Source organism: Castor canadensis, chromosome 7, assembly GCF_047511655.1.
Source record: "Castor canadensis chromosome 7, mCasCan1.hap1v2, whole genome shotgun sequence".
NCBI classification, from domain to species: domain Eukaryota; kingdom Metazoa; phylum Chordata; class Mammalia; order Rodentia; family Castoridae; genus Castor; species Castor canadensis.
Window position 1 is genome coordinate 141,859,361 of NC_133392.1, and position 22,385 is coordinate 141,881,745.

The window sequence follows — 22,385 nt, forward strand, 5'->3', positions numbered from 1 at the left end:
TGCACCCACAGGGAAGAGGGGCACATAAATACGGCAGTCCAGAGTGGGATTAGATCTGAGCTAATGTCAAAAACAACATGCCAACACCACAGCTGCCCACAGATAGGACAGGCACCAGGAGGGAATACCCTCCCTATATTTGGGGTGAGGTCATGGGCTGGATAAGCACATCAGAGGATGTGAGGCTGGCTTCAGGGGACTCCTGAGATCTCTTGAAGCCACACAGTGGACTTAGAACCTTAGCGCTAAGAGACAGGGGCTGAGGGTCCACTGACAAAGTGGGTCCCAGGACACTGGGCTGGCAGGACCCCCAGGGACACTGAGTCCAAGATCTTCATCATACAGATGGCAGAACCAGGCCCAGAGAGGAACAGTGCTTGCTTATGTCACAGGGAATGACATACAGAACCAGCAAGTGCTGACGGCATACACGTGGAGAGTGTGTGTGAGAGAGATAGAGATAGAGATAGAGAGATAGAGATAGAGATAGAGATAGAGATAGAGATAGAGATAGAGATAGAGATAGAGATAGAGATAGAGATAGAGATAGAGATAGAGATAGAGATAGAGATAGAGATAGAGATAGAGATAGAGATAGAGATAGAGATAGAGATAGAGATAGAGATAGAGATAGAGATAGAGATAGAGATAGAGATAGAGATAGAGATAGAGATAGATAGAGATAGAGATAGAGATAGAGATAGAGAGAGAGAGAGAGAGAGAGAAGAAACAAGGAGGACCGTCTGGCCCAGCCCCAGCGGTGCTGCAGTTAATTGCTTGTAAACTGAAGGCTGACAATGAGGAATGGAGGCCTGTGCTGAGTCAGACCAATTACTTGGAGGTTGTCTAAGGGCACCAGGGGTTATGCCCTTGTAGGGGCCAAGAAGCCTCCCAGCAAGGCTGTTCCCCTCTTCCACCCACAGTGCTGAGCCTCTGCAAATCTCTACCCAAAGGGCTATATGAGCAACAGACCTGAGGGCAGAAACCTTGGGTTACAGGCCATTCCACCAAATTCCTGGCCATGTAGTCCTTAGTAAACTACCTGACCTCTCTGATCCTTTTTCTTACAGTCAAAGAGAGGCAGGAGTTCCTGCCTTGTCTATGGCATAGACCTAATCATTTAACAGCTACATTTATGAGGCCTTGGCAATGAGCCAGGCCTTTTCCCAAGCATTCTACACATATTACTTCATTTAACCTCCACACTCTGCCAGTTAGAGTGGCTCAGAGAGGTTAATTACTAACATTTTAGGCACCTATTTAGATTACATTTGCCACTTCCTTACATCAAGGTGAAGCCACGTGACCAGCTATCACTAGGAAGGGAAGGGCCGTGACATTGAAAAGCGGCTGTGCTTTCTCCCTACTCCCTCTCCATATTCATCCACTGACCAGATGCCAACAGTGGAAGATTCAGGAGCTTGGATCCACTCGTGACTGTATTCCTCCTACTCCCAGTGAATTGCGACGTGAGTGGGCTCTGGGGATGTTTGTTAGAGCAGCTACAGTCAAGAATACAGGTAGTGACTGTCACGATTACCCTTGTACTCTAGGAGGCACACCTGTCTTTTACAGTCTGCAAGTCATTCTCTAGGCCTTCCTTTGATCATCTGGTCAATGGTTTTCTTTTTTATGTGTTTTTTTTTTTCTTTTTTTAACTTATCCTTTTTGGCCAATGATTTTCAAAGTGGGGTAAAAGGAGTTTGGGACTGCAGATCATATGATGTCCATTGCTCATGGTCAGTGACACTCTCACCCCATTGGCCATCTGTCCATCTCCCTATGGGTTAGTCATCCACACAGTCCTGGCTGGCCATCTGTATGTGGAGACCAGCTATCTATAATCTCATTATAAATTCCTTTTGGCCAGCAACCCATCTGACCACTGACCAGTCATTCATCCTCACATGGTCCGCCACCCACCTTCCCCATTGGCCAACCACTCCCATTCCCATGGGCTGACCTTCCACACACCCACTGGCCAGCCCACACCTCCACTCGCCCTGTTAGGGACCCTCATGTGGCCTCCTGTGGCCAGGGGCCTGGACCACAACTCCCTCCCTCACTCACCCCGGGGTCGGGTCACAGCCATGACCATGATGGGGACCCCAACACCCGAGGCCAGGACCCAGATGCAGATGTTGATAAGCTTGGCCTTGGCAGGTGTGCGAAAGTCCAGAGCCTTGACAGGGTGGCAGACGGCGACGTAGCGGTCGACACTCATCATGGTGAGCGTGAAGATGCTGGTGAACATATTGTAGTAGTCAATGGAGAGCACGGCCTTGCAGAGCAGCTCCCCGAAGGGCCATGTCTCCATCAGGTACTTGGCGCTCTGGAAGGGCAGCGTGCTGGTGGCCAGCGCATCGGCCAAGGCCAGGTTGAAGATGTAGATGTTGGTGGCTGTCTTCAACTTAGTGTACCTTAGAAACAAGTACATGGAAAATTATCCCACTTCACAGACCTCAGGTTCCACTAAACGCAGGGAGATGAAGTGACTTGCCCCAGGTCACACAAACCGTCAGGGGCAGAGGCAGGACTAAAACCCAGAGCCATCTGGTTCAGTATCACTCCTTCTCACTACAGCAGATGTGAAAGGATTTCTCTGGTGGGTGACTTTGGCAGAGTATTTTAGGAAAAGCCCTTATCTTCCAAGAGGTACTATGAAAGATGGTTACAGAGAACAATAGCTCTAGAGGAAATCAGATAGGAGTTCTAATCTTCCCTCTACTATCTATTAGCTGAGTGACTCTGGGATAGTAGCTCGAACCCCGAGCCTCAACACCCTTAACTGTAAAATAGGAGATACACTTGTAGGGAAGGTTGTGAAAATTTAATGAGACAATCTAGAACTTAGCCCTGAGCCCAGTGATTTGTAAACATGTAGGAAAAGGGCTGGGGGTGTGACTCACTGGTAGAGCACTTTCCTAGCAAGTACAAGGCCCTGGGTTTGATCCCCAGCACCAAAAAAAGAAAGGGAGGAAGAGAGGGAGAGAAAGAGGGAGGAATGGAGGGAGGGAGGGAGGAAAGAAAAATCCCACACAGGATAGGAATGAGCTGGAGGCCAGACCTTCTACCACTGACCTAGTCTTTTGGGACATGGCTGAGGAAGAAACTCTGCCTGGACGTTGAGAGTCCTCTGAGGGAACACACAACTCTTGGTCATTTCTTGGCCCCATCACCCCTCTGTGGAAGCCATTGTACATCCCCCATGGTGTGGGGAAGGTAAGCCATTGATAGTGTCACACATCCAACCCAGGGCCTAAGCCCAGGTGTCAAGCCAGATGTGTGCAACCAAACTCCACACCTGACATCCTGCAGCTGCCTATCCCACAACTGGCCCCTTGTCTGGCTAACATTTATAGTCATGGGCTGAGCTGGACACTGGGTAGCCTGTGTATTTCAGAAACAGTTCCCCAAGACTTATGTCATGCCTAGACTGGTATGAGAGCCAGAAAAGGACTCCCAGCTTGAGTTTCTCCTCACAGATCAGAGCAGAAAGAGGCCTGAGAGATGGTCTGTGTGTGTGTGTGTGTGTGTGTTTGTGCTGGGGGGTGGTTATTAAAGACTCCCTTTGCAACTACTGTGAGAAATGCAGATTCCTGAACCCACCTCAGATCTGCTTTTATCCCTGAGAGCTGAGGATGGAACCCAGGGTGTAACGTATGCTAAGAAAGAACTCTACCACTGAGCTCCAACCCCAAGCCCAGATCTGTTCAATCTTAATGTCTGGAACTGGGGCTTGGGAATCTGCATCTTTAAAAGCACCCCCCACCCCCCCAACACACAATCCAATGATTCTTATGAACTCAAGTCTGACAATCATTATGCAGCCTAAAACTCTTATTTGGGAGACAGAGAGAGAGAGAGAGAGAAATTGAAGCATAGAGAGGCAGCACAACTCACCCAAGGTCACACAGCAATAGCAGCAGAACAAAGGTGAGAACTTAGACCTCCTGATTCCCTGTGCTCTCTCTCCACTCTACCCCAAGGGTGGCACCACACTGTGTGCCTCTCTACACCCTTTCAGTTTTACAGTCCTTCTGCTACCACCCAGGATGAGGGCACTCGGTTTTTGAAGGACTGAACCAACACATCTGCTGAAGTTGTTCCTTTATTATGTGATGGGGTTGGGTTTTTGGTTTTTGTTTTGTTTTCCTTTTTAAAAAGGACTCACTCATTGTCCTTCAGGATTTCTGTCCCACTCCTTCCCAAAATAGTTGCTATTTGCTCTGGGGCTGGAGAAACAAAAAGTTTTGCTGGGTGACAGCAGAATCACAGGTCTCAGAAAGTCTGTCTCCAGTGGGGTGCAGATCACAGCTGTGTGGGAGGCGGTCCCCAGCCCACAGCTGACTCGTCTAATTTCCCTGCTCTTAGGCAGAACAATTTAAGGCTGTTCTTCGCCTGCTATTTTGATTTGTGAAGGATCCTTCTATTCCCAGAGGGGGCTGGGGTGTTGGGAAGCCAGAGCTGAAGCTACTGGAGTTTGGAGCCCCTCCCCTCGCCACCCCTCTCTTGTCCCCCACAGCCACACCCTGTCCCAATGGCCTCCTAGGCTTCCTTCTCCAGCCCCAAGACAAATCATGTCCTACTCCTGTTCGCAGCCCCATTGACTCCCCAAAGTTCCCTTTCTGTTCCACAACCTGGCTCCAACCACCTCTAGGACCCCAGCTCCCCATGCCATTCTGTCATCTGATATGCCCCACCTGCCTACACTGTCTCCTTGCTGCTCCTTGGACATGCCAGGCTAAGCTCACCTCAGGCCTCTCCACTGGAACCCTCATCTCCCACACTGGGTCTGGCTTGCTCCTTCACTTAATTTAGGCTCTACTCAAATGTCACCTCCAAATAGAGGCCCTCCCTGACCACCATATCTAAAGGACCTCTCTGCCCCTATTTCCCTAATCTTTTTTTTTTTGCAGTACTAGAATTTGAACTCAGGGCCTCACGCTTGCTAGGCAGGTGCTCTAGCACTGGAGCCACTCTGCCAATCCTTTTTTGTATGGGGTTTTTTTAAGATAGGGTCTTGCAAATCATTTTCCCCAGGCTGGCTTTAAACAGTAATACTCATCTCTGCCTCCCAAGTAGCTAGGAAAACAGGTGCGCTCAGCTGCTGCTTTACTTTTTTTTATAGCACAAACCATCTCCTTGCATTATCACTAAATACTTGTCTCTGTGAGCTGGGCTCTTGCTCATGTGAGTTCCTTAAAAGTAGGGGACATTGTCTATTCTGTTCCCTATTAAAAGTGCAGACAGCAGGCTCCTGTAGACACACTTATGTTCCCCAAGTTAATTTCCCACACAAGTCAGGCTGCTTGCTCTGAAAGGCATATCTGCTCAGGATACAGTTCCCCACGGCCACTTTGGCAAACAGGCCACAGGGTGCCTCCTTCCTACCGCGCCTTCCTATGCCTGGTCACATCTATGCTTCCTCAGACCTTTCTAGCAGGCCCTCCTTCACCAGGGACAGCCACTGCAATGGTTTGGGGGATCTTTCCAAACTCCCTATATGAAAGTAGCTTTTGAGAAAATGTTATTCCTGTAATCCCACAAGAGTGTAAAATGTCAACTGTGGTCCTTCTTCTCACTCTCTTTTCTCGTCCTCTCTTCTCTGTCCTGATCCCCAGAGGCAAAAACTGTTACTGTTTTTAACTATTTTTGGTGATTAGTTCCATAATAAAGAATGTGCTAGAAGCTGGGTGCCAGTGGGTCACGCCTGTAATCCTAGCTACTCAGGAGGCAGAGTGGTGGCTCACACCTACTATCCCAGCTACTTGGAAGGCTGAGATCAGGAGGATCACAGTTCGAGGCAATCCCAGGCAAATAGTTCACAAAACCCTTCTAACTCCAAAATAATAAGATGGACTGAAGGTGTGGCTCGAGCCATAGAGCAACTGCTTTGCAAGTGTAAAGCCCTAAATTCAAACCCCAGTCTCATCAGAAAAAAAAACGTGTGCTTAGGTTATTTCTTGATTTGTCAAGTTTAGACAATACTTGCTAAAGTTTGTATTTGATTAAGCAAGGGTATGCAGCAGTAACAATCCCAAAAATCTCAATGGCTCAACACACTGAAGGTTGATTCTTCACTTTTGCAGAGTCCTTTCAATATCACCAGGATCTCATATTCCCCAAGGAAGTTCCAGGCTGCTTCACTTTCGTGGCTCTGCCATCTTAACTCACCACAGAGGAAGAAGACGCAGCTGCAGGGTCATCTAAGAATTTGTCAGGCAGCTGTATATTTCTTCCACCTGATGCCTAATGGTCAGCAGTAGCTTGGTCCTGCCCACCTGCTAGGGGCTGAGAAATAGTCTTCTCTGTGTCCCAAAGCAGGGAGAATGAGAAAAGCATTAAAAAACAGGGTTTACATTATTTTGTGTGTGTGTGTGTGGTACTGGGGTTTGAACTCAGGGCATACACCTTGAGCCACATCACCAGCCCTTTTTTTGTGATGGGTGGTTTTTTTTTTTTTTTTTTTTTTTTTTTTATCAGATACGGTCTCCTGAACTATTTGCCCAGGCTGACTTCAAACCTCGATCCTCCTGATCTCTTCCTCCTGAGTAGCTAGGTTTACGGGCGTGAGACACCAGCACCCAGTTTTTTTCTTTTTTCTTCCACCCCAGCCTCTTGAGCAACTGGGTGTACAGGTATGCACCACCATGTCCAGAGCTTTCTTTAGGGTTTATATTCTTATCACTTTGTTGTACATTGTCTACTTCTGAGTCAAAGAGTATACTATAATTACATTTTTTTTTTTGGCAGTAATGGGCCTCACTTGCAAGGTAAGCATGCTACCACTTGAGCCACTCCACTAGTCCTGTTTTTTTGTTGTGTATTTTTTGAGGTAGAGTCTCAAGAACTATTTGTCTTGGCTGGCTTTGAACCATGATCCTCTTGATCTCTACCTCCTGAGTAGCTAGGATTACAGGCGTGAGCCACTAGTGCCTGGCTACATTGGTTTTCTAGTACAGGGTTTTTGGGGGTTTTTTTCCCCTAGAATAATTGCCTCTTATTTCATTTGTTTAGTTCTATGTACATATTGCTAAGTCTCCTCAAACACATCAATAGACCTGTAAAATGCCTTTTCCATTTAGTCACATAATCTATCAGTGATCTACCTCCCAGACCCTTACTCCTCCCCTTTCACCCTGGAGTCTGGTTACTATCTTAGACCAACTGTACACCTATCCTCCTCTGTTAGAGCATTTGTTTCCTGACTCAAAAGTCTCTATGATGGTTTACACCCTCATTTTAGTGGAGCACATCCTCTAGTCACTTCTGGAGAAAGGGCACAAAGGAGGCAAAGTTTTGATTCCCTTGTTCGTCTGACAATGTTTTTATTCTATCCTCACTTCTGATTCCTTCAACTGTATACAGAATGATAGGGAAATAATTTTCCATCCACAACCTGAAGGCTCAGCTCTTTCATCTTCTAATTTCCAGCGTTGCCACTGAAGTGCCCAAAACCATTCTGATTCCTGATGCTTTGTATGTAATCTGTCCTCAAAACTCATAAGATCTTCTCCTTGTCCTGGGTAGCCTGCCATTTGGGGGTAATATGTGTTGAGGTGGCTCTTCTTCATTTGTCCTGGGCCCTCTCAGTCTGAAGAGTCATGGCCTTCAGAATGAAATGTTCTCACTTCATTTCTTTGATAATTTCCTCTGTCTGCTTTTCCTGGAGTCTCTGGAAAACCCATTAGTCAGATATTAGGCCTCCTGGATTGATCCTCCAATTTTCTTGTATTATTTTTTGTTACAGCCTCTGGGAAATTTCCTTTTCATTATTTCTGAACCCTTCTATTGACTTTTAAAAAATCATCTTGACTTGTGTTTTATTTTCTCAGTGTCCTTTCTTCTCTCATTGTTCCTTCTTTGTATTACATTTATAGCATCTTATTTCATGGACACGATATCTTCTCTTAACTCTCTGAGGGTCCTAGTAGTTTTTGTTTTATATTTTCTTCTGGTCTTTTCATTGTCTACTTGCTTCAAAAATCTTGGGTTATTTGTCTGTTCTTTGACCTTCCTTCAAATATCTGGTGAGAAATGACTAGAGGTTAATCTTTGAGTAAAACACTAAATAATGAATAGGCTGCTGAATTCTGTGTGTGTTGGGGGGGTGGCTGTCAGCCGGCAGGTATCACTATAGGGGGACTAAGTGATGCTTTCACACTAAGAACATATAAATATCAGTTCCTCTAGGTCTCTCTTCTCCATGTTGCACACTTCTGGCTGTCAGGATCCAGTTACAGAGCTGAAAAGGGACCTATGGGTCCCATTTTCCACTTAGTATTTTGCTATGATCCTTTCTGTGCTGGTCATGGGTTCAGACTTCTTCCAACTGAACTTCACTAAGGAAAAAACTTTGCTGTCTTGAAGAGAGGAGGGATAGACACCTAGCTGTGCCAGGTGCCTAAGGGTCCCACTTCCCCCTGTTGACAACCAAACCCCTGCCACTGTTTTCAGTCCATACTTCACCCTCCTCAGTTTGCTACTTTTCTACCAATCACTTCTCATCTTCCAAGATGTGTGTTAATCTCCTTTAGAGAAGATAAATTGAGGCATAAGAGGGGGAAGTGACACACCCATAATCCCAGATACTTGGGAGGCAGAGGCAGTAAGATCACAGTTCAAGTCCAGACAGGTCAAAGCCAGAGTGAAGTCCTATCCAAAAAACAAACTTGAACAAGCAGCTCATGCCTTTAATCCTAGCTACTTGAGAAGCTGAGATAGGAGGATCCAGGTTGAAAGTCAGCTCAGGCAAATAGTTCAAAAGACCCCATCTCCAAAATAACCAGCACAAAATGAACTGCAGGTGTGGATCAAGGTAGAGCACCTGCTTTGCAAGCACGAAGACCTGCGTTCAAACCCCATCTCTATACACATGAAAAAAAAAAACCCCAAAAACCTCAGGGCTGGGCATGGTGGTTCATGTTTATAATTCCAACTACTTGGGAGGCCGATCGAGATTAGAGGCCAGGTGGGCAAAATGTTAAGAGGCTCCATCTCAAATCAATAAGCAAGATGTAAGTGGTACACACCTGTGACCCCAGATACGTAGAAGGCTTAGGTAGGAGGACCCGGGTCTGAGACCCTACCAGGCAAAAAAATGTAGATCATACCTGAAAAATAACTAAAGCAAAAAAAGGGCCGGGTGTGTGTGTGGCCCAAGTGGTAGAGCACCTGCCTAGCCAAGCACACGGACCTAAATTCAAACCCCAGTACCACAAAAAAACCTCTAAAAACAAAAGAACTGAAATTGTACTCAAATGGTGGAACACTTCCCTAGCAAGCTCAAGACCCCGAGTTTAATCCTCAGTACCACAAAACAAACAAAAAAAAGGGAAACTTTTCCAGGTCAAGAAAGCAGCAGAGCTGGGCATTTCACTCTGGCAGTCAGTCTACTGCCAAGACCTGGTACCTGCTCATATAAGAATGACTTTTAGACTGGCAGAGTGACTCAAGCGGTAGAGCGCCTGCCTAGCAAGTGTGAGGCCCTGAGTTCAAACCCCAGTGCCATCAAAAAAATATATATATAAAAGTGGCTTAAAAAGTGTTCTTTTAGGTTCAGCACCTGTGGCTCACAGGAGCAGCCTGCAGTGCACAGTTTAAGACTTCCAGGTCCAGCCAGGCACCAGAGGCTCACAACTGTAATCCTAGCAACTCAGGAGCAGAGATCAGGAGGACTGTGCTTTGAAGCCAGCCAGGGCAAATAGTTCACAAGACCCTATCTTGAAAAAACCCATCACAGAAAAAGGCTTGTGGAGTGACTCAAAGTGTAAGCCCTGAGTTCAAACCCCAGTATCCCCCTTGCACTCCTCCACAAAAAAAAAAGTTTTGTTGAGCCAGGGTCTTGCTATGCTACCCAGGCTGGCCTTAAACTCCTAGGCTCAAGTGATCCTTCTGGGGTATGGGGACGATCTGGCTGCGACATCTGTCACCCCATTGAACGCCAGGGTTGATTTGGCTGATCTGGCTGGCTTAGGCGGGTGTCCCCTTCCTCCCTCACCGCTCCACGTACATCCCTCCCGAAGCTGCGCGCTCAGTCGAAAAGGACGACCATCCCTGATAGAGGAGGACCGTTCTTTGATCAAGAGTATAGGAGTACTGTGCTCCCCGGCTCGAACCTCCAAATGAGCTCTCAAGTGAACCTTGTCCTCAGCCTCCTGAGAAACTAGGACTACACGTGTGTCACCACACCATGCATAAAATGGCATTTTTTTAGTATTGTGTACATTTTGCCTATGTGTGCTGGATGAGGATCAAACTGAGCATCTCTCTTAATCTTCCATTCATTTTTATTGGCAATATACTAATAGTACCTAATACTGGCTCTCATTATGACACTTTCATACCTATCTATAGTGTACTTTGATCATATTTGTTCCCCCATTGCCCTCTCTTGTCCCCTCTTCCTCCTTCCCCCCACTGGTCCCTCTACTCTTCCCAAATAGCCCTTCTTCTCCTTTTTCCCTCTTAATCTTCCCTCCCTCCCTGCTTCAACTTTCACATGTCTTAAACTTATATTCCAGATCTGAGGGAAAACAAGTAGTTTCTATCTTTCTGAATCTGGCTGCTTCCACTTAACATGATCTCTGCTCCATTTCACACTGCACATGTTATTGGAAGAAAAGCCCTCTGTTGATATAGATACTGAAAGAATAATAAAGTCAGGAGACAAAAACCAGGTGTTGGGTTTGGGGCTGTCATATGTAAACTACAGAGTTAGGCAGAAGTTAGTTTAAAACTGAGTTTAACAAACTATAGAAATGATCACTGAAAGTACAGTCTTCTGAGTTTAAAACTATACTGAGGGTTAGGGCTTATGTTGAAGCCAAATTTGTTTGTATGTTGACAAATTAAGAGACACAAGTTGTAATCAAGAGCTATCATTGTCCAAGTGTGGTGGGGCACACCTGTAATCCCAGCAGCACTCAGGAGGATGGAGAGTTCAAGGTCAATCTGGGCTACATAGTGAGCCCCTATCTCACAAAGAAAGGAAAAACAACAATAACAACAAAAACCACAGATCTTGACTCTTAACATACGTAGCCAAGTGGTGATCCTAAACAAATGGCTGTGTAGGGCTAAGCTGTGAGAGCATCCAGCTTGCAGCCAGCTTCAAACTGTACTTCTGATTTCTGCCTCCTGAGTACCCCACCACGTAGAAGAGAGCTGGCAGTCCTTTTGCTCCCTTCCTCCCAACATTGTTCTGCTTTCTTCTCTTAGGGTTTAGTCATCTACTGGGGCTGGAGATGTAGCTTGGTGATAGAGCACCTGCCTAGCACACACAAGGCCTGGGTTCATCCTCTCGATGGCTTTGCAAAAGCAATCATCCCCCATTGGACCAGACCCAGGGGTGAGGCTGGGAAAGCTCTGGCTGAATGGCTGTTGACTACGATGCTTTTAGGAAGCCCGTGCTTTTCTCTTAGAATCCCCATTAGCTCATCTTGAATTATGAAGCTGCTAGGCACCTGCTCTCACCCCCAGCCAAGCCCTCACTTCACTCAGAACACCAAGGGACCAAGTATGTCCCTATTGGGGCCCTAAACCCATTCCACCTGCTGTCAGACCAGCCCCACAGCAGGAGGACCATCCCTACCTCTGCTGAGGGTGTGCTGTGAGTGAAGGGTCCCCCTCCCTGCACTCAGGGGCACAGCCTAGGCTCTGGGGCCAGCTTCTCAGCTGGACACCTGCACCTTCGTGCACACTGGCAATACGCATCTGGGAAGGGTTTTCTCCCCAGGCAAAGCCAGAGCACCCAGGTGGCTGGCATCCTAACACCCAGAGCCCAGAGGAAGGCCTTGGTACCCGGCATCAATGGGACTGCTCGGCCAGCTTGGGCAAACTGTTTTCTACTTTTTTAAATTTAATTTAAATTTCCAATTAGCCTACATTAGTTAATATGGCAGATTTCATTGTGATAATTCCATACATGCATACAGTGTACTCTGAACAAGCTCACCTCTCCATCATAGTCTCATTCTCTTCCCAAAATTTATTTTTGGAGGAACTGGGGTTTGAACTCAGGGCTTCATGCTTGCTAGGGAGGTAGCACTTGAGCCACACCTCCAGTTCTGGGTTGCTGGTTTTCTTTAAGCAATATTCTGAGTGTTTTTTTTCTTTCGAGAGCTGGGCACTATGCCAAAAGCTGTGGCTATGTCTCATTTCATCCTCACTTCAAGCTCGTGTTAATACCATCCTCCTGCCAGGCATGGTGATGCCTGTCTGCGGCAGGAGGATCACAGACTTAAGGTTATATAGCAAGACCCTACCTCGAAAATTAAAAAAAAAAAAAAAATCCACTCTCCTTTTACAGATGAGCTATGCAGATGGCTCACACTGAAAGCTACACACTAAGAAGGAACAGTGCCAGGATTCACTCTCAGATCCATCTGGTCTCCAGAGGGCAAGGTCAAAACCACTCAGGTCATTGCTGCAATGTTCACTTTCCCTGCTGTTCACCTTGCCACCTGCCCTGGTTTTCCTAATGCTGACCCTGATGAGGGGCCCGGGCTGGAGGGCAGGACCTGTGCCGTGAAAAGGACGTTTGCTCCATGACACTCAGCTATTCTTCACACATTCCTGGGCCTGCTGTGGCCCGGGGATTTTCAGATGGTCCACTCACAGCTTGAGAAGAGTGTCAAGGCCCAGTAAGGCTAGATCAGCAGAGAACAAAATGTCTACCTCTAACCAGTGTTCACGGCTGCTTTTCCTGGCAAGATTCATGTTCTCCTGCACCTGTGTTCTGTTTTGCTTTAAGCAGATAATAAACATGCATTGTACATATACTGTGTACCAGGCACTGGGGCAGCATCTTACATCATTTAATCCTCACAGCACCCCACGGGGTAGAAAGCATTTATTATCCTCAATTTGCAGTCAGTGGTAAAGAACGTGTTACGATTACAGAGTTGTGCAGTGGGCTAGGGTGCAGCTCAAGTGGTCTCACACTTGCCTTGCACATGTGAGGGCCTGGGTCCAATCCTCAGGATCTCAAAAAAGAAAGACGCAGAGTAGAGATTCAGACCCAGTGGTCTTTCCTGAGACCCGGGGTCTTCCCTGCTCTCGCTTTTTTTTTTTTTTTTTTGGCAGTACTGGACTTTGAACTCAGGACCTTGCACTTGGCTAGGCAAGAACTCTACCGTTTGAGCCACGCCCACAGCTCATTCCTTTGACTGTGGTTTTAGCTTCTATCCTGTGGGTTTGATGTGCTCTGTGTGCCCCTACGTACAGATAGGTCTTGCCTTCCTCATACCTGTGAGATGAGAGCTCACAGCAGTGTCCGGTGCAAGACAGGGGCACAAAACACCTGTGTGGAGTAAGCACAGGTTAAAATGTCTGTCTTCTGCCTTAGGCTGTGTCCTGCTTACACTGGATCCCAGCAGCAGGCTGATCCCTCCCCTGTCAATGAGCCCTGATCCCCACAGGTAATCAGCCACAGACCCAAAAGCCCAAATCAAGACATCTCTACCCCCCACTCCTCCTTCCTCACTTCTCCCATCCTCAACCTGGACCAACCCAGGTCCTCTGAAGGACGCCTGGGCCTATTTGCCCTAAGTCTGAGTGACTCAACCCTGCAGGTGTCAACAGAAATGTTCACTCAGACCAAGTATCCAAGGGAGCTAATTTGTTTTTAACTAAATGGAGATTTTTGTTTTGTTTGCTCCCCAAAGTTAGGGCAAGAGACCTCAAATCAACTAACAACATTAGCATTGATCTGATTGACCTTGTAGCACTGAATCCAGACTGAATAAAATGGAATCAGACCAGATCAAAACTCATTTGGGCCTCAACCACATCCAGTGGGGACTGCTGGAGTATTTGGAGTTGATTTTTTTTCTTTTTCCTAAATGCTTTTTAAACTCTCAAAAATAATATCTGCTCCCTAGGGCTGGTGGAGTGGTAGAGTGCCTGCCTAGCAAGTGTGATGCCCTGAGTTTAAACTCCAGTACGGCCAAAAAAAAAAAGAGAAAAAAATCTGCTCCCTATAAAATGTTCAAACAATATAGAATAATTTCATAAAGAAACTTGAAAAACCACTATTAAGGTTGGGCACAGTAGCTCACATCTGTAATCCCAGCTACTCCAGAGGTAGAAACTGAGAGGCTCATGGTTTGAGGCCAACCTGGGTAAAAAATTAGCAAGATCCCATCTGAATCAGTAAGCTGGGCATGCTGGCGCATGCCTGTGGTCCCAGCTACACAGGCTGGAGTAGGTAGGGGTATTGTGGTCTGAGGCCAGCAGCCCCAAGCAAATCACAAGTTCCCAAATTGAAAAATAACTAAAGCAAAAAAGGGCTGGAGGTGTGGCTCAAGTGGCAGAGCATCTGCCTAGCAAGTGTGAGGCTCTGAGTTCAAACTCCAGTACTGCCAAAAGTCCCCGCTGTTAATATTACAGACCATCATTACAGGCATCATACAAACACACAACTACCATTTTATGTAATTGGGCGCTTGCTCTAATACTGTTATATAACTATTTCTCTATCTCAAAACTATGTTAATCTTCCTATATTCATAGATGCGAATTAACTTAATTTTTAGCGATTGCCTTTTATTATAGCCTAAGGACCAATATCCTTTTTCTGCAAAGGGCCAGAGAGTAAGTATTAGAATTTGCAGGCCACGTAAGAGCTCTGTTGCATATTCTTCTTCATTGGTTTTTATAAGCCTACAATAATGTAAAAAGAAAATTTTAGCTCAAGGACCCTATGAAACCAGACTGTGGGCTGAATCTGGTCTTGTCTGTGGCCCTTGAATAAAGTCACCTAACAAATCCACTATGGTATGTTGTTTCAACTTTTTTGCTATTATAAATAATGGTAAGATAAACATCTCAGCACACAGCTCTCTGATGTCTCCTTGGGGGGAAAGTTCCTAGAATCTCAGAGCCAGAGGGCACATTCTACAGTGAGGGATTCCTTCTACAGTGTCCCAGACCAGTGGCGGCAGCTTCTGCTTGAGTGTCCAGGAACAGAGGCCTCATCCCCTGAACACACACTCCAAGTAAGCAAGTTCTTGCAAGTTCTTTCTCTCTTTTGAACTAAAGGCTGCCTGGCTGGGAACACAACTTAGTGACAGAGCACTTGCCTTGCATGCACAAGACCCTAGATTCTGCTGGGCACTGGTGGCTCACCCCTATAATTCTAGCTACTTGGGAGACAGAGACCAGGAGGATTGCAGTTCATGGCCAGCCTGGGCAAACAGTTCATGAGACCCTACCTTGAAAGTACCCAACACAGAGCCAGGCACCGGTGGCTCACACCTGTAATCCTAGCTACTCAGGAGGCAGAGATCAGGAGGATCGAGGTTCAAAGTCAGCCTGGGCAAATAGTTCTCGAGACCCAACAACAAAAAGTACCCAACAACAAAAAGGGCTGGCAGAGTGGCTCAAGTGGTAGAGCACCTGGCTAGCAAGTGTGAGGCCCTGAGTTCAAACCCCAGTAACCCTCCTCTCTCCTCCCCCCCAAAAAAAGACCCAGGGTTTTATCTCCAGCAATGAAAAAAAAAATCCAATAGAACTCCCCACAAACTACCTCCTTCTCACCTGCCAACATTTTTCCTGATTCTGCTCAGGAATCACAGAATGGAAACCTAATTCTTCTCCCTTCCACATAAGGGAAAATGGCTTCTGAAAAAAGTGATTATACAGTACATGCCTCTCTAGGTATGGTGACAGGGTGGACACATGGAGGTGCTCAGATGGAGCTGTGTGGCTGACCGCTGGGCTGCCTTCTCAGCTTGGAGTCACTCCTGGTTTGTTCTTGTTCACTCAGGGGAATATCTGAATCCAGATGAAGCTTCCCCCTGAGGCTACAGGGGCCCGAGGAGCTGCAGGTAACTCATTCGCAGGCTCACAGTTGGTGAGCAGGCCTTGGCCTCCCCTCATCTCCCCAGGAGAGTAAGAGAGGCCTAGTCCAATTTCCTTGGAGTCTATAATCTTAAATCCATGCAGGTGGACACAGGCCCTAGCCAGCAGGAGTGGTCCCCGGACAGAAGTCCAGGTTTCTGCCTGGTGGCTACTGCAGCCATTCAAACCCAGCTACAGTTTTCAGGGTTCCTGACCCCACTGGCCTCACTGCCAGTGGCTATGAGCTCAAGGGTGCCCATAACAAGCCCCCTCAGGTCAGTTTGGCCACCTCATCGCCACCATGGCCTAAGCCTCTCTATCTCACTTGTTTATTTCCTCTGCTTCTAAGCCACCCCAGAAATTCCCCGCTCCCTGCACTCCACAGTGTGGATCAGGGTCTCCACAGGCAACTGTCACCAAGGTTGGACTGACAAACCCACCTCCCAGCCCCTGTAAGCATGGCCTTATTTGGAAAAAGGGTCTTTGCAAACAAAATGAAGTTAAAGGGACTGAGGTAAAATCACCTGGGTTACTCATGTGGCCCCAACACCAATGACAAGTGTCCCTGTATGGGATCCACAAGGAAGCAGAGAGGTCACATGAGGAGGGAAGCAGAGACCAGAGTGATGCAGCTCTAAGCTGAAGAGGCAGGGAAGAGTTCACTCCAAGGGGCTTTGGGGGGAGTACAAGCCTGCTAATACCTTGACTTTGGACTTCCAGCATTGGAACTGTGACACAACTGTGGGACACAGAACCCTGGGTTGGATCTTCAGCACCAGTGAACAGGCTCTGATTTCAATGAAGACAAACCTCCCCTTCCACTGTACAGATGGGGAAACTGAGGCCTGGAGAGGTGAAGACAGTTGCACATGGTCAAACAGAGAATTGTTTCTCCTGACTTCTGGAAACCAAGTTCTAAGTGGTCTTCCCAAGAGCTAAGGCTTAAGGAGAGGCTCAAAGAGATTGAGGCCAAGGGGAAAGAGAGGTCCTGTGTAAGACCCAGGGCCTCAAGCATCTAAGCCAGTGCTTTACCACTTAAGCCACGGTTTTGTATGTATTTTATTCGGAGATAGGGTCTGTCTTCGAACTTGTGATCCTTCTGCCTCCACCTCCCAAGCAGCTGGGATTACAGGTGTGTACCTCCACACGAGGCCTCCCACAGGAGGTCTTTCTTCATCAGGAATACAGCATATTAGCACTAAAAGTTCAGGTGGATAATAACAGTATTTACAGGTTCTTACTGTGAGCCAGCTTCCTTTCGAAGTGGCAGAGCTGTGCTCATTCTCCCACTCACTCTGCACAGTCCCACAGGAGGCGAGGGTCATTATCCCCACTTTACAAGTGGGGAGTGTTGTGTCTCAGGGAGGTGATGTAACTTACCACAAAGCCACAGCGAGGCCTAGCAGGGCCTGGGGTGGGCCTCAGGTCTTTGGGGTTCTAGAACCCACACTGCTAACCACTACCCTATCTTCTCCCAGTATGTCAAGCTCAATGCTTTGTTTTATAAATGAAGGATCAGAAGCTGATTACTGCAGTGATCACAAAGTCTCTGCCCACTGCCAGGGAACAAATCGCTTAAACAAAGTGACTGCCAGTAGCCAGTCCAGCTGGGGCTCCCTCTATTTGCAGACAAAGGGTGATTGCTCTCCCAATGGGCAAAACAATCCCAGCTGGGCAGAAGGGCTGCAAGCTGTGTCCCTGCCCACCATTTAACAGGAGTGGCAGGTAGCCAGAGATTAATTAGCAAAGTTTTGGCAAAGCTTGAGGAAGGAAAGTGCTAATTATAACGAAGTCCACGGAGTCTGTCACAGGAGAAGATGAAGGGCTGGAAGGTGGAAATAAAGGGTCCCCGAGTGGAACTCCAGGTTTCACTCAGCAATAAACAGGCCAGCTCCATTCAGTTCCAGAGCACGGCACTCTCAATGAGCTCTTCTCCATGCCCGGGTCCTGCTTCTGGCTTCAGGATGGCTGGACCAGAGTGGACAGCCAGACACAATGGATGCTCCGAGAGCAGAATCCTTTCAATGTGGCAAGTCAGTGCCTAGGTCTCTGGAAGCAGGGCATGACCTTCCTATAAGCCACTTACTGACAGATCACCTGAGTGGCACACCCTCCGCCGGGGTCTCGCCCCCTGCCCCCAGCCACCTACACATGGAGGCAGAAAGATGAGTAATCAGGTGTTTGAAATAGTGCATGAGGGCTGGTGTAGGTCAGTGGTAGAGCTCTTGCCTAGCATGTATGAGGCCTTGGTTCCATCGCCAGTAGAAGAGAGGAAGTTACTTAGTAAGCTGAAAAGGAGTTACTCTCAGGTGACAGCAGCCTGAGGTCCCAGTACATACTATTTCCTGCTTGTCCAGTAGTTAGGGGACCAAAACAACTCCGCAGAGATTCCAATAACACAGTACCAATTTAAGAAATTCTTATGATGCCTCCTTAAGGTCCAGGATTGAGCTAGGAATACAATAGAAGATGAACGGAACCAGTTCCTGCCCTTCAGGAGCAACCAGAAAAAAGGGAGTGTACACACAGGCAGCAACAGCACCACAATTACAAAATATCACTGCGTGACCATCTCTTTTTGGTATGTCTCTGCTATGGTAGGATATGATTTGAGTGTGTCCCCCCAAGGCCTCCTGTGTTGAAAATTAACCTCCACCGTGAAGTATTAAGAGGGGGGAGATTTAATTCAAATATGGAGTTTACTGGTAGGACCTTTGGGAGGTGGATATGATTGGAGAAGGTACCCCAGTCAAACAAACAAAAAAGATTAGAGAAGGTCCTAGGGGAGCCCTTATGATGGAATCCTGATTGCTTTAGAAGAAAGCTGGACACAGTGGTGCTTGCCTATAGTTCTCAGCTAGTAGGGAGGTTGAGGTAGGAGAATCAATTGAGCCCAGGAGTTCAAGGCTACCCTAGGCAACATAGTGAGATCCTATCCATTTAAAAAAAAAAAGCAGGGGCGGGTAAGAAGAGGAACAGAGACACAGACACCATGTATGTCCCTCTTTCTTGCTATGTGATGCCCTGCACCTCAGAACTCCACCACCAAGAAGGCCATTACCAGCTGTGCCCTTTCAACCTTATGCCTCCAGAATGTGACCCAAAATAAACCTGTTTTCTTTATAACTTACCCAGCCTGTAGGATTGTGTTATTAGCACAAGAAATACACACTAATACTGTCTCCTTCTTCCTATGTGACAGGCACTGGACAGAGGCATTGCGGTGAGTACCACCCCAGCATTTGGCAGATGGAGGGACTGCGGCTCAGAGAGTAAAGTGCCCAAGGCCACCCGCATTATAGGCTGTGGACACTGACTTGAATCAGTGTCATATCCTGTCTGACGCTGTGATGATTAGTTGTACATGTGAGCGTGGCTAGACTCTAGTATACAATTACTTAATCAAATACCAATCCAGGTGTGGCTGCAAGGGTATTCTGTAGGTTTGGTTCACGTTACTTTAAGTAAAGGGTATTATCTTTAATAATTTGCATGGGCCTCATCCCATCAGTTGCAAGGCCTTCAGAACAACCCTGAAGCACCTGTGACTCACACCTACAACCCCAGCTACTTAGGAGGCTGAGATCAGGAGGATCATGGTTCAAGGTCAACATAACATAATAAATACAACATAATAAATACATTATCGGTAAAAAAAAAGGCAATGACAGCATCACCAGACTAGGCTGCTAGGAGAAGAGGTCAAGGTGATGAGAGGCAGGGGACAAAATGGCAAGAACACACACTGCCCATGTGTCTTGGGGCAATGGCTTTGCTCTTTCCCTTCTAGCTCTTCGCCTAGAAGCTGGGCACATGAACTCAGTGCTGCCTCACGGGAGGGTTGTGGAGATGAAAGGAGTTTGTGTGTGACAGGTCCACCATTTGGAGCCTTCTCATCTTGTCAAATGCATGCCCATTTTTGCCCTCACTATAGTGTCTGGGTTCTCAATGACTTTGAGTTAATGATTCAATCCCATAATTCCACATAAAAACAATGCCCAAAACGTATCATTCTTAGTGATTGATGTTTGAGTGTGACACAGTTTGCATAACCTGTCCCCGCTAAGGGGCACTTTTTGAGGCCCAAGGGCCAGGCAGGCCCTGTGCAGAGCACTGTCATCACATTCTCTCACTGAAGTCATGCTCACCCTGCCTGGGAAGTGGATCTCAGCAGAGCCCAATTTTGTCCACAGAAGGAAAACTGGGGCCCAGAGAGGTGAGGTGTGCACCCAGATGTGGAAAGCAGACAGAACTGGATCCAGAGTCAGGTGTTCTGTGAGGCCCAGGGAGGAGGAGTGTCTCATGGCTATCTGTCCTGCACCCCCCACCCCCAAGGAGGATGGAAAATCACCAGATGTGGGCCCTTCCCGGCACTGTGGGAGGATGAGCTTTGTAACCAAGGGAAGCAGATGAGATGACCTCCCTCTGCCCAGCAGGGGTATCTGGCCTGGTGGGGAGCAGCAGCTTCTGTCCCTGATTTAATCCCTGCTGGGCAAGAGCCCACAGGCACCTTTAGCACCTACAGCTTCCTACTGTGGGCAGGCCTGGGTCAAGGCCAGAGATGCCTCATCTCCCTTCATCTTTGCACTCACTGTTCCTCTGCCTAATACGCAATTCCTCCCAGCAACAGGCCTCTCTACATACAGCTGCAGCCTCGCTGACCCTTGCCCATGCCTGTCTGTTTCCTTCATCCCCCAGGCTGGTCTTGCATCAACAGTCGTCTGTCTTTTCTCCACTTACAGTAGTGGTTCCACAAGGGAGTAACTGTCTCCCTCACTGCTGTGTCCCCAGCTCCTGAAGCGGTGTGTGGTACTTAGGAGGGGCTGCAGAGTGGGTATTGCCACCACCTTGGGATGTAGGTGTTTTTCTATCATCCCATTTCATAGATGAGAAAACAGGCTTTGCTCACTGAGCCCAAGAGACTTAGACTTGAACCTCAGCAGTTGGGGCTGCCTCCCTAGCTGTTGGCCCTGCCCCAGGGAACTTGGGGTTCTGTGAGTATGGAAGGTGGTGTCAGTGACCCCCAGGCAGTGCCAACTGGGCCAGAACCCACTCCTCATGCTCCCATGCACTTTTTTGGCCAGTCTTTGGCTCTCCCTTATCTCAGATGATGCCAAGTGTACCAAGAGAGGCAAGGAGGGGGCGTGAGGTTAGGAAAAGTGAGCTCCCCACCTGCCCTGCTCACTAACTCGAAAGACACAGAACCTCTTCAGGCTTCAGATTCCTCATCTGTAACGATCTGCACATTTATAGATAAATCATCTTCCATGATTCAAAGCCCTAAGCTTGGTACCAAGGTTTCTTCTGCAGGGCAGGGGAGCGTCACCTCTCCCTGTGTGGGCTTCTTTGAACAGGGCTCTTTTTGGACATCCTAGGACTTTCAAGTTGAAGTTCTTCCCACTTATCAAGAAAGGCTAGGACAGTGATAGAGGACAGGGTTCTTTCTACACCAGATACCCTTCCCAGCCAGAGACAAAGCCACTGATTTCCGCAGCTGTGCTGGGAGCTATAAATCAGTAGAACACAGCCAGACGCCCCAATCCACCCCACACTCCACAAAGGGGGGCCGCCACAGCCTGCATGAGGGTAAATTGCTAATTTAAGCCAGGCTCACTGTTCTACCCTGCGATTATCCCGTTTCCTGTGCATGTTATGATATTCTGAGTATCCAATTTGATTTCGAGGTCCCAGGATTGTGAAGCTAATGAAATCATGCCTTGCCCTTGCACAGTCCCCTGGCTCTCAAAGTCCAGGCATCTGCTGGGGGAGGAACCCTGAGGTCACAGCATTGAGACTCATTCTTCTTTGCATCTCAGCTGCTCAGAGCGGCAAGAAACTGGGCTTGGCTTATCTTTTCTCCAGCACCAAACCTCTACGTGGTAGCTTTCTAGCATCTTCTTGCATTCCTTCAGGGACGGGAAGCTCCCTACATTACATAGCAGCCCATACCTTCTTGGAGAGTTCCTTCCTTCCTCCCTCCCTCCCTCCCTCCTTCCCTCTCTCCCTCCCTCTCTTCTTCTCTACCTCTCTCCCTCCCTCCCTTCCTCTCTACCTCCCTCTCTCCCTTCCTTCCTGGCAGTACTGGGGTTTGAACTCAGGGCCTTGCACTTGCTAGGCAAGTGCTCTACCATTTGCGCCATGCTCCAGCAGGAGAGCTCTGGCTGGGGGAATTCCTTGTAGAACAACACAAGGTGTGCCATACGCATGCATCTAAAATGACATTTAGATTGGCATATTACTGGAAGTCATGTATGTCTCCCTCCAAATAGAACTCACTCCTACATAGCAAGACCTGATCCCCCCCACCCCAAAAAATCACCTTATAAATACATATACTGTGATTCTGATTTCACTATGTGATCCTGGGTGTGTGTGTGGGGTGTGTGTGTGGTGTGTGTGTGTGTGTGTGTGTGTGTGTGTGTAGACAGAGCAGCAGAAAAAGAGAAGGGAAGAAAAGAAGGAAAAATGATAAAGCTTTTCTGTCATAGGATTATGGGTAATATCTGCATTGGCTTAAACTTCTCCATATGTTCTAAAAT

General features: G+C 47.6%; 1 protein-coding gene across 1 annotated transcript in view; it reads right to left on the reverse strand.

Annotated features, from left to right (window-relative positions):
• The window catches only part of Oprd1 (opioid receptor delta 1), a 35,396-nt gene that overhangs the window by 7,479 nt on the left and 5,532 nt on the right, over positions 1–22,385 (reverse strand). Inside the window, exon 2 of the mRNA XM_020158502.2 lies at positions 2,071–2,420. Within this exon, the coding sequence (XP_020014091.1) occupies positions 2,071–2,420 (350 nt within the window). The remainder of the gene's footprint in view (positions 1–2,070; positions 2,421–22,385) is intronic.